Below are 17,888 nucleotides of genomic sequence, written 5' to 3' on the forward strand. Positions count from 1 at the left end.
TTTCGAGTTGTGCAGCCTATAATGACCGAGGGCTACATGATTGTAATAATAGAACATAACAAAATAAGTGTTTTCCTCCTTACCTTTTTCTCGACCCCATTCCACTTTCCTAATTGCATCTGATCTCCTTTAGGCCTACCATCACATCTGTCACAATCAAGTGTGTGTCTGAAATGGCATTCTGTTCTCTGTGTATTGTAGTGCACTACTTTTGACCAGGGTCGCTAGTGGCAGTTAGCCTGGCAGGTAGCCTAGCAGTTAGGAGCATTTGGCCAGTAACTGAAAGGTCTCTGGTTTGAATCCCTGAGCTGGCAAGGTGGAAAAATCTGCTGTTCTGCCCTTAAGGAAGGCAGCTAACCCCCAACAACAACTGGTCGCTGTCAATTAAGGCAGATAATTAATTGCACCCATCTGGTGTCCCAGGTCTATATCAGTCCCTGATTAGAGGGGTTAGAATGAAAAAAATGGCTTTGAGGTCCAGAGGGAATAGACTGCAATTTTGAACATAATTAGGAACTAACTTTGAGCAAATGTTTGATCCTCACATTGTTGCAGTGTAATATCAATCTACAGGTAACTGCCAAAATAAAGGAAACACTTGAGTAAATAAGGGATACAAAGTATATTGAAAGCAGGTGCTTCCACCCAAGTGTGGTTCCTGAATTAATTAAGTCGTTAACATCCCATCACGCTTAAGATCATGTATAAAAATGCTGGGCAGGCCATTATTTTGGCTACCATGGCTATGCCACATAGGATGACAATGCCGCCATTCACAGGGTAGGACTTGTCACTGAATGGTTTGATGAGCATGAAAACGATGTAAACCTTATGCTCAGTCACCAGATCTCAACCCAATTGAACACTTAAGGGAGATTCTGGAGCGGCGCCTGAGACGACGTTTTCCACCACCATCAACAAAACATCAAATGATCAAATTTATCGTGAAAGAATGGTGTTGCATCCCTCCGATAGTTTCCAGACACTTATATAATCCATGCCAAGGTGCACTGACGATATTCTGGCTCGTGGTGGCCCAACGCCCTATTAACGCATTTTATGTTAGTGTTTCCTTTATTTTGGCAGTTACCTGTACTATGACTATGCTCGCAGGAAAACTGAAAATATATTCCAAACATCGGAGTAGTAGAACAAAACTGTTAATCACAATATTTATTGTCGCTTGGACAATACAAAAATAATCACAGTAATAAATATTAATTGGAATGGAAGCACATTCATTGTGTTCTAGCTGCCAGGATGGTGTATTGGAGGCGAAGTCAAGTGCAAGAGAGCAGATTATAATGAACAGGCGCACTTTATTATAGTTCCAAAAAACGAGAGCACTACATGAAACAAACGGAACATAAAAGTAGAGCGCGTAAACTAACACCACCTAACATGAAAACAATTACACACAACACATGATGGGAAACAGAGAGTTAAATACAAGTAGCTTAATTGGGGAAATGAAAACCAGGTGTGTATGGAAACAAGACAAGACAAATGGATATACGAAAAATGGAGAGGCAATGGCTAGAAAGCCGGTGACGTCGATCGCCGAACGTCGCCCGAACAAGGAGGGGCTGACTTCGGCAGAAGTCGTGACACTAGCCATGCCGTGACATTAGTTATTGTGTAATTCTCTTTAAAGGGATAGTTCAACCAAATTCCAAAATTGCATATTGGTTTCCTTGGCACTTAGCCTGTATGCAGTCTAAGGACAAGATGAGAGGCGAAAAATGCAGGGATATTGACTTGCATTTGGAGAACAGTTAATCCAAATTAAAGCACGGATTGCTTTCTTAATTTGTCCATAGACTGCTTACAGGGTAAGGAAACCAATATGTAWTTTTGTAATTTGYGTGACTATCCCATTAAGTCCCAARYTGTGATTAATACCTGTATGTATTTACATGGTAGTTACATAGGCAGTTGTAGTGTAGTTACAGTTTAAGAAATGACGTGAATCTGGTGAGGTGAATAAACCAGTGAAAGCATACAAAATGTACATCTAGCGATTTTGTAAGAGAATAATCAACATTTCTACATCCCCTAAAGAACTCTACAGCAACGGGTGCTAGCTGTATTTAGACCTGGGTACAAAATATTAGTTTTTCCAAATACTTTAGCTCTGCTCGATTGAGCTTGCATGGCACAACGGAACCAATAGAATATTGCTAAAAGGCAAACTCTGCCATTTGGCGCTCCAGGCAGGCTCAATCAAACGCTCAAAGATTCAAATATTAAATTGCCAGGTTTGGCTGTGTCTCATCATCTATCTATGTTTGCTCAACCATGAAGTTTGTATTGCTGTAGCATGGTTCATCAGTCTCACAGTCACTTGTGGTTTTGCCCGACCATTGATCAAAAGTCTCCAAGAAGTAACAAACACCAGGAATATCCGGCGGGAAGTTTGGCGGAAGATCCTGTCTGGTCCGGGGAATGAAGACGAACTCTGGACAATCTTTCAGCAATCTGGAAACCCAAAAGAACAAATGAACCATTATGAATGTAAATACAGCGTTTTAGTGTGTGCTGCGGATAGAAATGGGGGCTACGGGGCTCTCTATTCAATCAACATTGGATCCTGTTTCCTGTGCAAGACCACATAAGCTATTTATCTTGTACTGTGAGAACGTGTGTATGAATGTATTGTATAACACAGTTGCTGTCTGAAACCAAAAAGCAACTCAACTGGATAGGAAGTTAAACACGGTCTCTTGAAACACACAAACAATGTTGTTTTGCCTTTCTTACAAAAAATATACAGTAACATATAAACCAGTTACACTGTAATTACACTAGTAACAACAATGTATAACATCTTGTTACATCTTACTTTAGTAACTGCATTATAATAATAAAGAGCACCGCAGTTATTATGTAACAATGTTGTTAATGTAGTAATTACAGTGTTATTACACAGGTGCAAGAAGGACTTTATGGAAAGTGCTACCAAATACCCAGGTAATGTTTGGACACACTTTTTAGAGGCCCCAATGCCAGGGCTATTTTATTACAGTCCGAGAGAACAACCATACGCRTTCTGGTTTTCATTCTTTCCTTTCAATCAGGGACAGATTCAGACTTGGGAAAGCAGGTGGGTGAACTCTCTGGCCAATCAAGTGTTTTGTGAAACTGTTTTCAACTGTGTCCCTAAAGAGACCACACTGAACATCCAAGAATGTTTGTATTAAAGACCTTGGCTTTATTGACTGGGACAAATGTTGGGCAGCCAAATTAGGGTTCAAATTCTATGACCAACAGTGGACGGAGCGTAAGAACGAAGAGTAAATAGTACAGATTCAGGCAAGACCTGTAGACAACATAGGGTTTAATGGTCTATCTTCTGATGAATGCCAGTGCATCTTTTATTATCACAGTGAGTCAGGTAGTTTGTCATTTGAAGAGCACCACACAAAACARKATTTACTGTGTGACTTTTGTGATATACAGTGTGATCCAAAATGAATGAGCCATTAAAATAAGACATTATAAATACATACATGCTAATGACAAGTCCAACGATGCATTATAACCACATCATAATGATACATGTGATCATCAATGCAAAGTGTAAACACAAGACTCTTCAAAATATAATATTTTTTAAATATAAAACATTAGCTAGTGGCTGAGCTTAGGGAGATCAGGCAGTGAAATTGACTAAAATATTTTGGAATTGCAGAAGTTTTAAAGTCACCTGTGGGTTGTGGGGCTAACGTTGATTCTTCTAGGTACGCTACAGGACTCAAACTTATTTGCCAATGTGACGTTGTTGCCAAACAGACAGTAGCGCGGCATCATCACGCCAACAACACCGGCCAGAACTGAGCCAGTGTGCAGGCCAATTCGCATCTGTAAATAAAAATATATCATTTGTGCTGAGGGGAAAAACTACAACATTAAATCAAAGCTTCATTGATTATATTAKGTTTTCCTTTGAAGTGACAGCTATAAGGTGAAATCAACTAAAATCCAATATAAATGTTTGTATATTCGAAAAGTAAAGTTCACCAAGGTGACTTCAAGGAACAACAAATTGTGATTGTGGCTTTAAGATTTCCAAGACACTCTTTGAAGAWCAATCAAGTCATTGCAACTCATATCCTTTGGGGAAATCKCATTTTGACTGTAGTAAATATAATTTAAATGTAATTTGTGATATTAATTCAAGAACATTTCCCTTGCTATCGGCTGTGATGCTTTATGTGAAATAACCTTATCCACATGTCCTACTTCTGAATGGATTATTTTGCCAAATAATTATTTAGATTTATTGATTGAATATATATAGCAATTTTCCAGATGCTCAAAGCGCTTTCATAGTAGGGAGGAAACTCACCTCATCCACCACCATCAATGTGTGGCACCCACTTTGGTCATGCAAGGCAACCATTTGTGCCAGAAGGCTCAGCACACATCAGAATGCATGGTGTAGAGGTGAGGAGTGACATATGCCAATTAGGAATGACAGGGATGATTAGSTGGCCATGATGGAAATGGGGTCAGGACACCCCTACTCTTARGATAAGTGCCATGAAATTGTAATGACCGTAGAGTCAAGGTATCTGTTTAACGTCCTCCCCGAAGGAGTAGGGCAGTCCCATGACAGACAGCAGAGAGTGTTGGATTCGAACCCATGCTTGCAGCGTTATATATATGTGTGTGTTCTGTATGTGTGTTCTAGAGGCAGCGGCTTAGACCACTTGGCCACCCAGGGCACAAAGTTGTGTTTTAGAAGTTACTTGAATGTGACTACGGCCTGATTTCTGGAGCATGCTAACCAGAGGGTATACAAAGCAGGATCTATGAGTTAGCCAGCTACTTTGGATAAACGACCAGCAATAACTATTGATTTTCTAGTTCATTAGGAAAGCTAAACTTAGATGTGTTATTGGTTGTTTAGTATATAAGACAATGCACATTTCAAGCTTATCTTCTTAAAAAAAGGCTAACTCATTGATCCTGCTTTGTAGTATACCCCTTGTTTTGTGTTCAATGACGCTAATGATTAACTATAGCAAAGTGAACGAATCCAAAATCATGGATCACTGACTCTTTGGGTACATAATCTGTGTTCTAGGTATTCATAAGAAGGGGTCAACGACCTCTAAGTTTTCAATATAATGTAAAATGTCAAATAATATATCAAAATACTGAAAGACAGGAACAGCTGCAGCTTTCTCATTGTAACCTCCAAATTTGAGATGTTGATGAGCCACTGTCAGTTTGCTAGGGAGGTTACTAGCCGGCCTGACATCTGCCCATCCTCTTGACTCTGCAGGTAACACAATACACAGTCTCCCGCAACATCTCTGACTCTGCCCATCAACAACTGGACTCATTCCTACTGTATCTCTGGACTTGTGGGTTGGTGTGCATGGCCAAAGTGAGCGTGACATGCATATACTGTGACATGTATATAATTCCTGCTTGTTGTTCTTATAGTTGTTATATGCTGCCTTTGTGTATAGCTGTATTGTAATATGTGCAGGTAGCATATATATTCATATAGTCCCTCCCTGGTTAATAACCTTGTTGATCTACTTGTGCTATCACTTATTGCAGGGGTTCCCAACCTGGGGGGGACACACAATTTGGAGGGGGGGTAAAACATTTATACAATTAATGATAATAATAGCTAATCATTTACAATTCGCYATTGTTTATAACGATCTAAAATTATGCAGAAATATGTGATGTTTTAGGCAAGAAACAAGCTGTAAAATGCCAGAGGAAAACACAACTCTGATGCCAWTGGGAATATCTTTTGTTTGTCTCTGATATTCAGAAGCTGAGCTACAACCTTCTAAAGTCGAGGAGTCAAAGAAATTSGACTTTGCTTGGGAAGTAATCTCAAAACAACAACATTGTTCTAGGTCTGTCAAGTTAAACAAAATAATAAAATCAATTATAAAAGCTGGTGGTGTATTTAATATTTAATAGGCTATCTCAATAAACAATAACTAATCAAATGTGAAAAGGGGGCCCTAGGGAAAAATGTTGGGAACCCTTATTGTATTGTGTACAGTGTATCCATTACCTCTATTTCTCCTGTTTCAGAACCATTGCCGTTCTTCAGCCCCATGTACATCTCTGTCTGTGTGTGTGAATAAAATTACTRTGAGGTTGCCTCATTCCCCTCTTAACGMGGCAGGTGCTAGCYTGTCATAGATCAGCCCAAATGGAGAGTCYCTCTCTTTCAGATGAACAAWATTGTCATTCTTGATACAAATAAAAAACAGCTACCAGGGAACAACTTTGTCTACATTTTGAGCAAATGGCATAACAGTAGAAAAGCCTGAAAATCAGTTTTGTGTACAAAACTCTATTGTCCAGGCAACTTCCTGTGCTACTCAGTGCCGTTCTGAAAGGGGAACTGATGGTTTGACACTGTGAAGAATGTAAGCCGTAACACTCACCTTGATTGGCTCGCCAGTGGGCGTCCTGACCTCATCGGACAGCTCCATCATCTTCAGCGCCATGAGGGCAATCTGCACTGCGTGAGTCTCGCTCTCCTTGTGCAAGCCACCAGCCACACAGTACGCATCACCGATAGTCTCCACCTAGATACAGTAGAATAGAATAGTTTAATATCCCATAGGCAAACTACATGACATACAGTTAACTTCATCACAAGACTTGTATAATATCTTGTATAATACTATTAAACTTTTTTTTATTTAAGACGTGCCCCCATGGTCTACAGACCCTCTGTTCTTAATTTATACATTGACTGTATAGAGAGAGAATAATAGTTTTAATGGTGTATGCATAGTACTTTATGTTTGTCACGCCCTGACCTTAGAGATCCTTTTTATGTCTCTATTAGGTTAGGTCAGTGTGTGATTTGGGGGTGGGCATTCTATGTTTTGTTTTCTATGATTTTGTGTTTCTATGTTTTGGCCGGGTATGGTTCTCAATCAGGGACAGCTGCCTATCGTTGTCTCTGATTGGGAACCATACTTAGGTATCCCTTTTCCCTCCTTTCAGTGTGGGTAGTTAACTTTGTTTGTGGCACGAATGCCCTGTAAGTTTCACGGTTGTTTTTCGTTTGTTGTTTTGTTGGCAACATTTTGAAATAAAAAGGAAAATGTACGCCCACCACGCTGCACCTTGGTCTTCCTTTAACGACGGCCGTGACAATGTTGAAGGACTGTTTTTTTAGCCCTCAAATAAATTMAGCAAAAACTACTGTACCTATTTTAATTTGTCACACAGTCTTCCCCTACGGGTAGAGATGTTGACACATTTGAACACAAACACATTAAAACAATCAACAGGGCCAATTTAATCAGTGTGAATTAGCATCAAAATAGTTCTTCTGGGAGGTGTTTATGTTTTACTCCGGAGCAGGAGAGCACTCGACAGTTGTGTGGTGGTGGTTGTGGTGAACAACGTGAGGTGAAAGTCGATGTCCCAAATGGCATTCTATACAGTGAATTGTAGTGCAATATAAAGGGAATAGAGTGCCATTTGGAAAGCAGACAAAATCTATTTTTGGATCGGGAATGGAAACAAGAGGTCCTAAAGGAACCTCTGACTTCCCAGTACTTTACGAAAGATCCGTCAGACATGCTGCTCTCCTCTGTTATACTTCAGTGACACACTGATTACATTAACCAAACTCCCCGCAGATTACAAGACAGTTGGCTGAGAGCAAGCAAGTTTGGCCATGAGACAAGTACAGTCTGTTCTTTAAGAAATAATAAACCCAAATAAAATMGTGGAATTGTGTAATTTTTGTCCAATACTTGTGGAATCTATGAGAGAACGCAACGAAAAMAACTTTTCTACCATGAACTTCAAGTACTTTTGTGCCTAAATCACATAAGTCTCATTCTGACAAGGTCAAAAACAACCATGATCTTTCCCCTTTTTGGAGCCTGTGCATCTGTTTTATACGGCACACTCTTATTTTGGAGTAGACCTTTAAATTATTGATGACTGTTAAGAATACACAACTATTATTCTCTCTAAATTGCTTTGGTCAAGACATAACTGTTAAGTATTGTCTATATTAAAACATTGATGAATTATTGCTAAATTATGCAAAAGCATGAGGTAGACAAGCCTCCACTCTCAAATGATTCATGTCAGTAAACACATTCTTATGAAACGCTATCGAAGAGCAACATGAAGCATATCTTACCTTAACACCACCATGGCTAATTCAATTCAAATGAAGCTGTATTCATGATGGGATCATCAACAACATAAATTGTTGTTCTAAAAATAAACTGTTGATATTAACATAAGATTATATAGAGGGCCTTATTCGTTCAATCCAAAAACCGGTAACAGGGGTTGTGGAATAAGACTAAAGCAACATTTTGGGCACATTTGGAGTCCATTTCTCAATAATGTAAATTTTAGCTGTATAAAAAACCTAATCTTGCTTTCTTACACTGTAAGGCAATTTTTGCTGTTCCATTTAAACTGCTGTTTAACTGCTGTTTTACTGAGTAATTATATCATAACCAGGTACTTTCTGGTACTTAATTGGAAGGAATTCCACACAATTGATAACTACATTGTACCAAATGGTGCGTGGTGCGTAGTGTTTCAATTAATTKAATCTATCCCCATAAACAAATCTATTCTGTGGTTATTATTAGGAATTTAATTTCACCTTTATCATTCCCAGTAATTACCAGGCACTTTGTAAAATAAAGCATAACCACAATGTTTAGTTGTATCCGGTAAATCCGGTTTTGATTGAGAAGTTCCCTGAGTCTCCTTGGGCCTTGCTGTAACACACACCTTGTATACATCCAGCTCCCCGCAGTGGTGGTCAAAGCGTGTGTACAGCTCATTGAGCATGGTGACCACCTGCATAGGCGTGCAGCGTGAGCACACGGCCGTGAAGCCCACGATGTCCGAGAACAGCATGGTGACATGCTCAAACTCCCTGGCATCCACCGTGTGGCCTTGCCAAAGTTCCTGGGCCACCGTCCCCGGGAAAATGGTGAAAAGCAGATCCACCGTCCTCTTCTTCTCTTCCTCCAGGGCGAGGTGAGCGTGCTCCAGGGCCGCCTTGGCCTTGCCTAGGCGCTTCTTCAAGCCATCCTGGGCCTTGGCCTGCTCGCCCACCAGGACCACGTCGCGCAGGGCGTTGTGGATGGGGATGTCAGACAGGTAGAGGCCACGGCCAGTCAGCTCCTCCAGCTTGTCTACGCACGGCGAGCCCAGGAAGAGGATGGCATTGGACTCTGAGATGCAGATCATCTGGCCTTTAAGGTCCATGAGCTAGAAGAGAGGGAAACAAGACATGAGATAAATGGCTTTGTCCGGGTACTCCATGCTAAATGGTACATACACAGTCATGTCCAAAATTATTGGCACACTTGATAAAGATTAGCAAAAAAAGACTGTATAAAATAAATAATACAAATAGTGAGCTACATTGTATTCTCAAATACAATTGTTCAGAGAAAGAGATTTTGTTTAACAAGTCATTAAAAAAATATATATTGGCAGCCCTTGTTTTCAAAACTACACCACCCTCCCCTTGCGAGGATAACGGCACGGAGCTTTTTTCTAAAATGTTTTATGAGATTGGAGAACACATTGGGAGGGATCTTAGACCATTCCTATATACAGAATCTTTCCAGGTTCTTGATATCCTTCATCTGCCCATATAGACTGATATATTCAATTCAATGCTCTCTTCAATTCAAACCACAGGTTTTCAATGGGGTTCAAGTATGGAGACTGAGATGGCCATTGCAAAATGTTGATTTTGTGGTCAGTTAACCATTTCTTTGTGGATTTTGATGTGTGCTAAGTGGTTATTTTCCTGCTGGAAGATCCACTTACGGCCAAGTTTCAGCCTCCTGGCAGATGCAACCAGGTTTTTGGTTAAAATGTCCTGATACTTGGTAAAGTWAACAAGGGCCCAAGGACCAGTGGAAGAAAAATAGCTTTGCTAACCAGTATTGGCACTTGAATTGGAACCAGTGCTATGGTCAGATGACATGAAAATAGAGCTATTTTGCCACTCACACCAGTGGTGGGTTTAGCATCAAGAGAAGGATGCATTTGTAGAAAATAACCTCATACCTACTGTAAAATATGGTGGTGGATCTTTGATGTTATGGGGATATTTTGCTTACACTAGTCCTGGGGCCATTGTCAAAGTCAATGGCATCATGAACTACCAAGTACCAGGACATTTTAGCCAAAAACCTGGTTGCCTCTGCCAGGAGGCAGAGGACTGTTAAGAATACAAGATCAAGTGGATCTTCCAGCAAAACAATAATAATCTCTAGCAGCACATCAAAATCCCCAAATCAACAGCCTGATCAACTCTATGCAAAGGKCATGTGTCGAATGGTCACACCTAATTAATTGATTTCTATTGACAGACTTTCTTTGTAGTTCTACGAATGGTCTGACTCACTGGGAGAAATAAAGTGTTAAAATAACTATGAAGCTTTTAGAGATTCTCACCCCGTGAATAGTTAACTTTGTACATGTTTTGACCTGACCTGACTTTCTTTTTACTGCTCTCAATAGTTGACCATAAATAGAGGTTGTTACACATTTATATCAGCATCCTCGTGAGAGACTTTGATGGGTGAACTAATTTGACATAGTGCCTCCAATTCAACCTGGTCTCAGAGCATGTCATATTATTCTGAACGTAAATCCAAGACACATTTAATATGTTATGTTTTGTATGGTATATATTCATTTGTGGATGTCCATCACCTATTTTGTATGATATATTATGAATTACAATTCATATTATATGTTACGAATTTGCAAATGTCCTTTTTGTTACGAATTTGCAAAACGTATGACATGTTACGAATTCTAGCTAGGTGGCTAACATTTGCTAGCTGGCTAACATTAACTAGGCTAGGGGTTAGGGGTTAAGGTTAGAGTTAWGTTTAGGAGTTAGGTTAATGGGTTAAGGTTAGGGTTAGCTAAAATAATTATGGTTAGAGAAATGGTTAGATAAAAGGGTTAAGGTTAGGGTTAGGGGATGTGTTAGCTAACATTCTAAGTAGTTGCAAAGGTGCTAAAATTAGTACCTAGTTGAAAAGTTGCTAATRAGCCAATGTTGTCTGTGATGAGATTTGAACTRGCAACCTTTGGGTTGCTAGATGTTCGTGTTATACGCCTACCTATCCACCCTGACCAACCTCCCTACTTTTGTTTTTGCCTTAAGTAACCATCCGTCTTATGTAACCATACCAAACGTACCATATCATATTAATTTGAGTGTCCCGAATTTAGATTTACTATGTTACGTCTAGTCTATGAGACCCGGCTGTCCAATTATATTGTTCTCTACCTCAGGGGGAGCATTCCGCTAATTAGCACATACTAATTAACAACGTGGCATTTTGCCTTTCTGACGGGCTATTTTTAACATCAAACCTGCATTTAGCCAACCTTCAATACCTTGTTAGGCATTCATCTCAACTCTAAGGGGTCATATCCAGCAGACCTGAGTTCAAATGGTTTTGCAAATCAAAGACTTTGAATGTTTGCTTGAGCCCACTCCCTGCGGAGTCAACAGAAAGTGGATGCTTCAAGGGATACAGTATTTTCCACCTAACTTTCCACTGAAAAACAATAGTGGGACCTCCACTCAGGCGTCTTTCTATGGCTGCTATGTTAGGTTAGCTTGAGCCTGCCTGGACTGCCGAATAGGTGGATTTGCACTTGGGTCCATTGAACCAGGCGAGCTCAATGAAGCATCACTCAATACTATTTGAACCCAGGTCTGATATCCAGTCAAAATAGGGTCATACCCTCCCCGTGTCATCGGCCATGGAGCCCCCTTGGTGCTTTATCCGAATGATGAACTGTGTGTTCAGCATAGTCAAGATGCCTTGGAAGGTGCACCTGATCTGGGGCGTGACGATGGCAAAGTGCTCCTGGAAGGCAGCGGGCCGCCTCAGGCCATCCTTCCGGCTAAGCCTCTTCCGGAGGCCGTCCCCGATTTGCAAAAGGCCCAGGTCCTGATCCAGAAAGAGGTGGAAGGGGAAGGTGGAAGAGAAGAGCGAGGTGGGCATGGTCCCAACCGACGTGGCCCTCATGGGACTGGGGCTCAGGCTCTTGGCATCCTTCACCACCACCGAGTAGAGCAGGCTGGGCTGCCGGGGCCCAGCTTGGAACTGCAAGGGGCTTACGCTCTCCTTGGTGCCTCCTTGAAGGTCCATCTCCATCTCCATGACCCTCAACACCTCCACGGTGGTGTCGTAGAGCAGGCGGGCGGCCGCCTTGATGACCCCGGGGAAGAAGAACTCCGTGGTCTGCCCGGGGTTGAAGTAGTAGACGGTGTGCAGACCCAGATCCTTGTCCAGGCACAGCACCGACGCTGCTTCGTTGTTTACATGATCTGTTATTCTTTCTGGGTTGGCTTGCAGAGCGGCTGGTTCTGGCGGGTTTGGGACGCTGCCCTGTTTCAACAGGACATTGAAGCTGTTCAGGAAGTCGCTGAGGGCTCCCCCCACCACCCGCAGAATATGGCCATCCTCGTCGAAGCACGTTTGGAACAGCTCCTCGCCAAGGGAGACTTTCAAAGCGTCCATGTGAATACCTGATCGTAAAAGGAGAGCAAATGTAATATAATAGAATAACACGATGTAAATAAAAAATAAAATACAATACTGTAGATTAGAATAGAAAACAATAGAATAGAATATTTGTATTGTCCACACAAGGTACAAATGTGTCTTTTGTTTCACAGAGGCATGAATATAACAGATGTTAAAAACACCCACAACGGAATAAAAGCAACTCATGTTCAGTGTTGTTTTAATTTGATCAGCTTCACAATACCTGTTTTGAGAGAATAATTCTTCATGATCTCCAGTAAATGCTCTGGTCGATCAAAGGTCCTATCTTGACAGATGTCTGCATAACACACGGAAGGGCTGTGGACAGAAATMACATCAGTATTATATTAGTAAGCACTACACTCACCACATGAATGAATGGGTCTAGATATCCTATTCCATGAAATCCCATCCATGTAATGAAAAACTGTTTCTAACCAAAGYTTTGACTATTTTTCCTATTCCTTGTATTCTCTTCAAAGKCATCTTGCTGATTGACCATATACAGGTCSTGATGCATGGGGCAACCATGCATGGCACGCAGTCAATAGGTATTCAATAAGAATAATAGCTGACCTGACTGAACATTGTAATTTCTTATAATCATGAACTTTGACAATAATTAAATATCAGGGCAGCATAGTTTAAATCATTAATTTCGCCAGCATTTATTGGTTTTATTTCTTACCATTTKTTGTCTAACGTATGCTGTTTCATCATTTGCAGAAAGGCAGTATGCAGTCTTTGAAACTGTAAACAACAAGTTCAGAAGTTTATTGACAATATATTTGTATAAGAAATCGTATAGTTTGGTTCATTGCAATCACATTAACACAACAGCAAACAAATCATTTGGTTCGAGATTATACCGCCAAAACATATTTTTTTAAAGTTCCGATAGGTTACTGTACTTGTTCCACGGTGTAAACTGCACGAGTCAATTCTGATGATTTTTTTGAGAAATTGCTTTATTGTAGCACAATCTCAATTTACCTCGGGACATGCTAATTTGCGGATGCTCTCCCCCAAAGAATGAAGATTGACTCTAGTCTTGCTTGTCTTCCTTTGAGGTAGCACCTCCGATACATGTCCATACACATCCTTGGAAATTGCCAGTACATCCCCGGTATGGTCACTTGTACGTTCCTCAAAGTCTCCGGGTTCGTCCACACGACCAATACCGGCGAATGGGCATTCTCCAGAGATTTTCAGGTCTTTCAATTTTGTGCAAAACATTCTTAGTGGTTTATCCTCATCTCTTGGTTACATGCAAACGTCTACATTTTGGACACGCAACTCCTGTCTCAGTTAGAAATTCCATTCCCACATCATCGCATTCGCAAGGGAGCGAGGAGAAAAAATGTATTATTTTATGCGCATCCTCTCTTGTGGACAACTGCCTTTCTCCCCTTCGTATGTTATAAATGATCCGCACCTATGCCAGCAACCACACACAATATTCATWGGAAATTACATGGCAAAACATGAGTGAAATACTATTACCACAAGCCAATGAAAACCGACAGAAGAGTCCACCTGGCCAATCGATGCGCGAGTAGGTTGAGCTCTTAAAAAATATATCAGTATGAAATGCCTTGTAGGCTACTCCGGTATAAATCAATAACTAATTCACCGTTTGTCACATAAACATCAAACTAGATATGATTTATTCTGTAAATGTCTAGTATACTTTTACAACCTTTGCTTTGAATAGAAATTCCAGTTTTGATTTGATAGAAATACATAAAATCTAAAATATTGCATTTAAAGATGAAGAAATCTAATTCAGTGATTGTCTGAGAAAAAAGTGAAAATATGCATTTATTTGCAATAACTTTAAAGAAATGTTAATTTCAAGTGCAATTTGTTCTATCTGAAGTTAGACTATGTTTACATAAAGTTGTACAAGGTTGACAATCTTAAATTGTATACCAAATCAATGTTCGCATTTGTAGTGCAGCAGTTACACATTTAAAGTAGTTGGTACAACAGTAATTTATTTAAATGTCTCTAYTTTGACAGCAAAGAGGCCCCTTCCAATCATTTTCTATTTTGCCTTTGTTGAAGTCCTTCTTTGTCATCCCCAGACAAGCTGAATGGTACCATCTCTGGCACACAGAGCATTCTATCTGCAGTGTTAAAAACATAAAACAGGATTATGTTTATTTACATGCAAATTACAGTTCTGGAATACCCAAATTCTGTTACATGCTTTTGCAATTAGGAACATTTTCAAATTGAATWGAATTTTTGTTCAAATGCTCAATTGACTTTAAATGACATGCATTTGACCACAACCCTGACAGAAGCACACATAACTGTGGTGTTAATCATCGTTGAGTATTCAGGCAATATAAATCATATAGTAATAAAGGCATACATTTGCAAAAAATGTGTGKGTTGATAAAAAAMGTTAAAAAAATCAACATGCCAGAGGATATACCCATTGGATTTAGAAATTTTTGTAATTTGGGTTTTMGGGGAATTTTAAATTCTGCTTTGCCACTAAAATGATAATAAACACTGACAACTGAAATATTGTGTTATTGTTGTTATTATTATGCGTATTATTATAAAAAATAGGGGAAGGGGAAGTTAAAAAATGTACCCAAAAAGGTTCTTCAAAAGGTTATTCGAGGATCCATTGAAAGGGATCCTTTGAAGAACCATTGTATAGGGTTCTTCGAAGAACTTATAGAGGTTCCCCCAGTTTCATTTTGAAGAACTCCTAAAGGATACTTCAGGAACCTTTTATTTTTAGAGTGTAMYAAGATTCTRGGTGGTTCCAAACTTCTTCCATTTAWGAATGATGGAGGRCGCTGTGTTCTTGGGGACRTTCAAAGCTGCAGACATTTTTTGGTACCCTTCCCCAGATCTGTGCCTCGACACAATCCTGTCTCGGAGCTCTACGAACAATTCCTTCAACCTCATGGCTTGACATGCACTGTCAACTATGAGTCCTTATATAGACAGGTGTGTGCCTTTCCAAATCATGTCCAATCAATTGAATTTACCATAGGTGGACTCCAATCAAGTTGTAGAAACATGTCAAGGATGATTCATGGAAACAGAATGCACCTGAGCTCAATTTTCGAGTGTCGTAGTGAAAGGTCTGAATACTTATGTAAATAAGTTATTTCTGTTTTACCTTATTAATACATTTGCTAAAATTTCTAAAAACCTGTTTTCGCTTTGTCATTACGGGCTATTGTGTGTAGATTGATGAGGAAAACATTGTATTTAATCCATTTTAGATTAAGGCTGTAATGTAACAACATGTGGAAAAAGGGGTCTGAATACTTTCCGAATGCGCTGTACCTGTCTGCACTAACAGTACTTTGACATAGGACATGATGCACTAATTATTGTTTCCAGTTGCATCCCAACCCTCAAAACAAGACACACCTGGAGACAAATTAGGGTGGATGCTTTAATCTTGTGCAATTTACAGTAGTGTGTGCATACTTTTTCATACAAGTGGCCCCAGCAGGATTCGAACCCACAATCCTGACACTGCAAGRGCCATGCTTTGCCAACTGAGCCACATATTACATGTTCAAATGTATTTACATAATTACATAAATAATAATGTATCTCCCCTGGGTTAATGCCTAGCTATGTAGGCTATAATGAAGCGTTAGTGTGAGCATCACCATTAGCGTTCTGCATGTGTATGCCGCCAACTTGTATTGGCAGCGCAGTAACATCTCCGACCATCTCCCTGTCCTAATCACACTTCTTATCTCCACTGCTAAGACTGCCAAGTCACAAGCGCACTCGCACACACACGCGCACACACCTCGACTCCCTAGCCAAGCCTGCCCCCTCCCCCTCATCATATGCCCTTCTTGCATGTCCACTTCCATGCCCAAAATCTGTTTAAGAATCCCACAGCTATAGCCAACAAACTCCCACACACTATAGGCTGATTTTCTGAACCAGATTACTCTTGGACTAAGAAGTATGTTCTCCATTGAAAGTGCTTTAAAATCCAGGACTAGGCTCTATCTGTTTCCAGTGAATGGGACTTCATGGCCAATACATTGATTCATTCACTTATGCTATTGGAACAGAGCCAATACTGATACGTCTTGCACATTCTTGGCCCTATTTCCAACTGGACTGGTCAATATACTTTTTATACCATAGTGCTGCATGTGAAGGTTGCTAAGGAATCAGAAATGTAATGTAGCCCACACCACAGTCCAGTGTGTTTACACAGAGTTAAGATGATGCCTAGCTATGTAGGCTATATGTCCTTCTGTTTCAACCCATACCAGACTCAAAACACTCCAGCAGACATGAGTGGCTGTGGGGTCCCGAAAATAGAGTTTAACTTCAATAATTGAATCGCAATTTTACTTTTGGCAGATATACTGTATAACACGGTTACCTTACCAATGCTGTCACAAGCCCATACTTTTAAGATTACTGATGTCAAACTAAATACGTATTATCTTAACGTTATGCTTATTTTGTGTAAGATTTGAGAGTCTAAACTGGTCAAATAAAGGTTGAATGATAATAACGAAGGGGCTGCGGTTCTGAATTCTCTGGAAGCCTCTTCTCTAATAGCTAAYAATCTGTAGCTTGTGCACATGTATGGGATTCCCTACTTTACAGACTGAAGAATGTGAAGGGAAGGTGTCCATAATAATATGTGAGTAAAGTAGAGGTAACGCCTCGATCACARCAACAGCGTCATTGCACAGAATGGTATACATCCTGATCTGGATATGTGTGCAACAAAAGTTCAACATCACATTCTGCCACCATTTCTGTCAAGCCGTCTGCGCATACGTTCAACAAATACAAGGTATGCACCACACAGAACGCACTGCAACTGCCTCTGCAACGCAATGCTGCAAGGCAAACGCAGCATTCCATTGGAAATGAATGTACTTACGGTGTACTAAAATGCAATGACGCTGTCGGTGTGATCGAGGCGTAAAGAAATGCATGCCCAGAATGTGATACAGATTTTTTGCTTTGGGGAAAGGGCTTTCATGGGGGCGGGACAAGAGCAAAAGAGGGGTTATGTTCGGAATCGCAGCCTCCACCTAATAATAATCATAAATTAGTTCTCACATTTTAAAATGTCAACCTATATCACTGCTTTACTGTCGAACGACCTTTTCCATGTATTTCATAACTTAAGTCTGTATTTACAACATATCCTCCTAAAATGGACACTGACCAGTGGAATGTTGTGGGATCCCATAAATATCTTTCTCTACTAGAGTCAAAATCATCCCTCACTCAAAAACAAACAATGTGTCAACTAGCCTACCACGCTAGCACATGGTC

At 40.2% G+C, this 17,888-nt stretch overlaps 1 protein-coding gene across 2 annotated transcripts; it reads right to left on the reverse strand.

Moving 5' to 3' along the window:
- Positions 1-1,136: 1,136 nt before the first annotated feature.
- Positions 1,137-17,574, reverse strand: LOC112068693 (guanylate cyclase soluble subunit alpha-1-like). Of its 2 annotated transcripts, none has more exons than XM_024135890.2 (8): positions 13,575-14,285; positions 13,270-13,331; positions 12,805-12,899; positions 11,772-12,562; positions 8,770-9,255; positions 6,429-6,572; positions 3,707-3,861; positions 1,137-2,478 (listed from the first exon to the last, which is right to left on the reverse strand). In XM_024135890.2, the coding sequence occupies exons 1-8, from the start codon at positions 13,815-13,817 to the stop codon at positions 2,283-2,285; spliced, it is 2,172 nt and encodes a 723-aa protein (XP_023991658.1). In that variant the 5' UTR covers positions 13,818-14,285; the 3' UTR covers positions 1,137-2,282. The 2 variants fall into 2 exon arrangements, with proteins under 2 accessions (XP_023991658.1, XP_023991659.1); XM_024135891.2 differs by lacking the exon at positions 13,575-14,285 and adding an exon at positions 17,488-17,574 and having other exon boundaries at positions 1,138-2,478.
- Between the last annotated feature and the right edge of the window lie 314 nt (positions 17,575-17,888).

Source organism: Salvelinus sp. IW2-2015, unplaced genomic scaffold (assembly GCF_002910315.2).
Source record: "Salvelinus sp. IW2-2015 unplaced genomic scaffold, ASM291031v2 Un_scaffold649, whole genome shotgun sequence".
Classification (NCBI taxonomy): Eukaryota; Metazoa; Chordata; class Actinopteri; order Salmoniformes; family Salmonidae; genus Salvelinus; species Salvelinus sp. IW2-2015.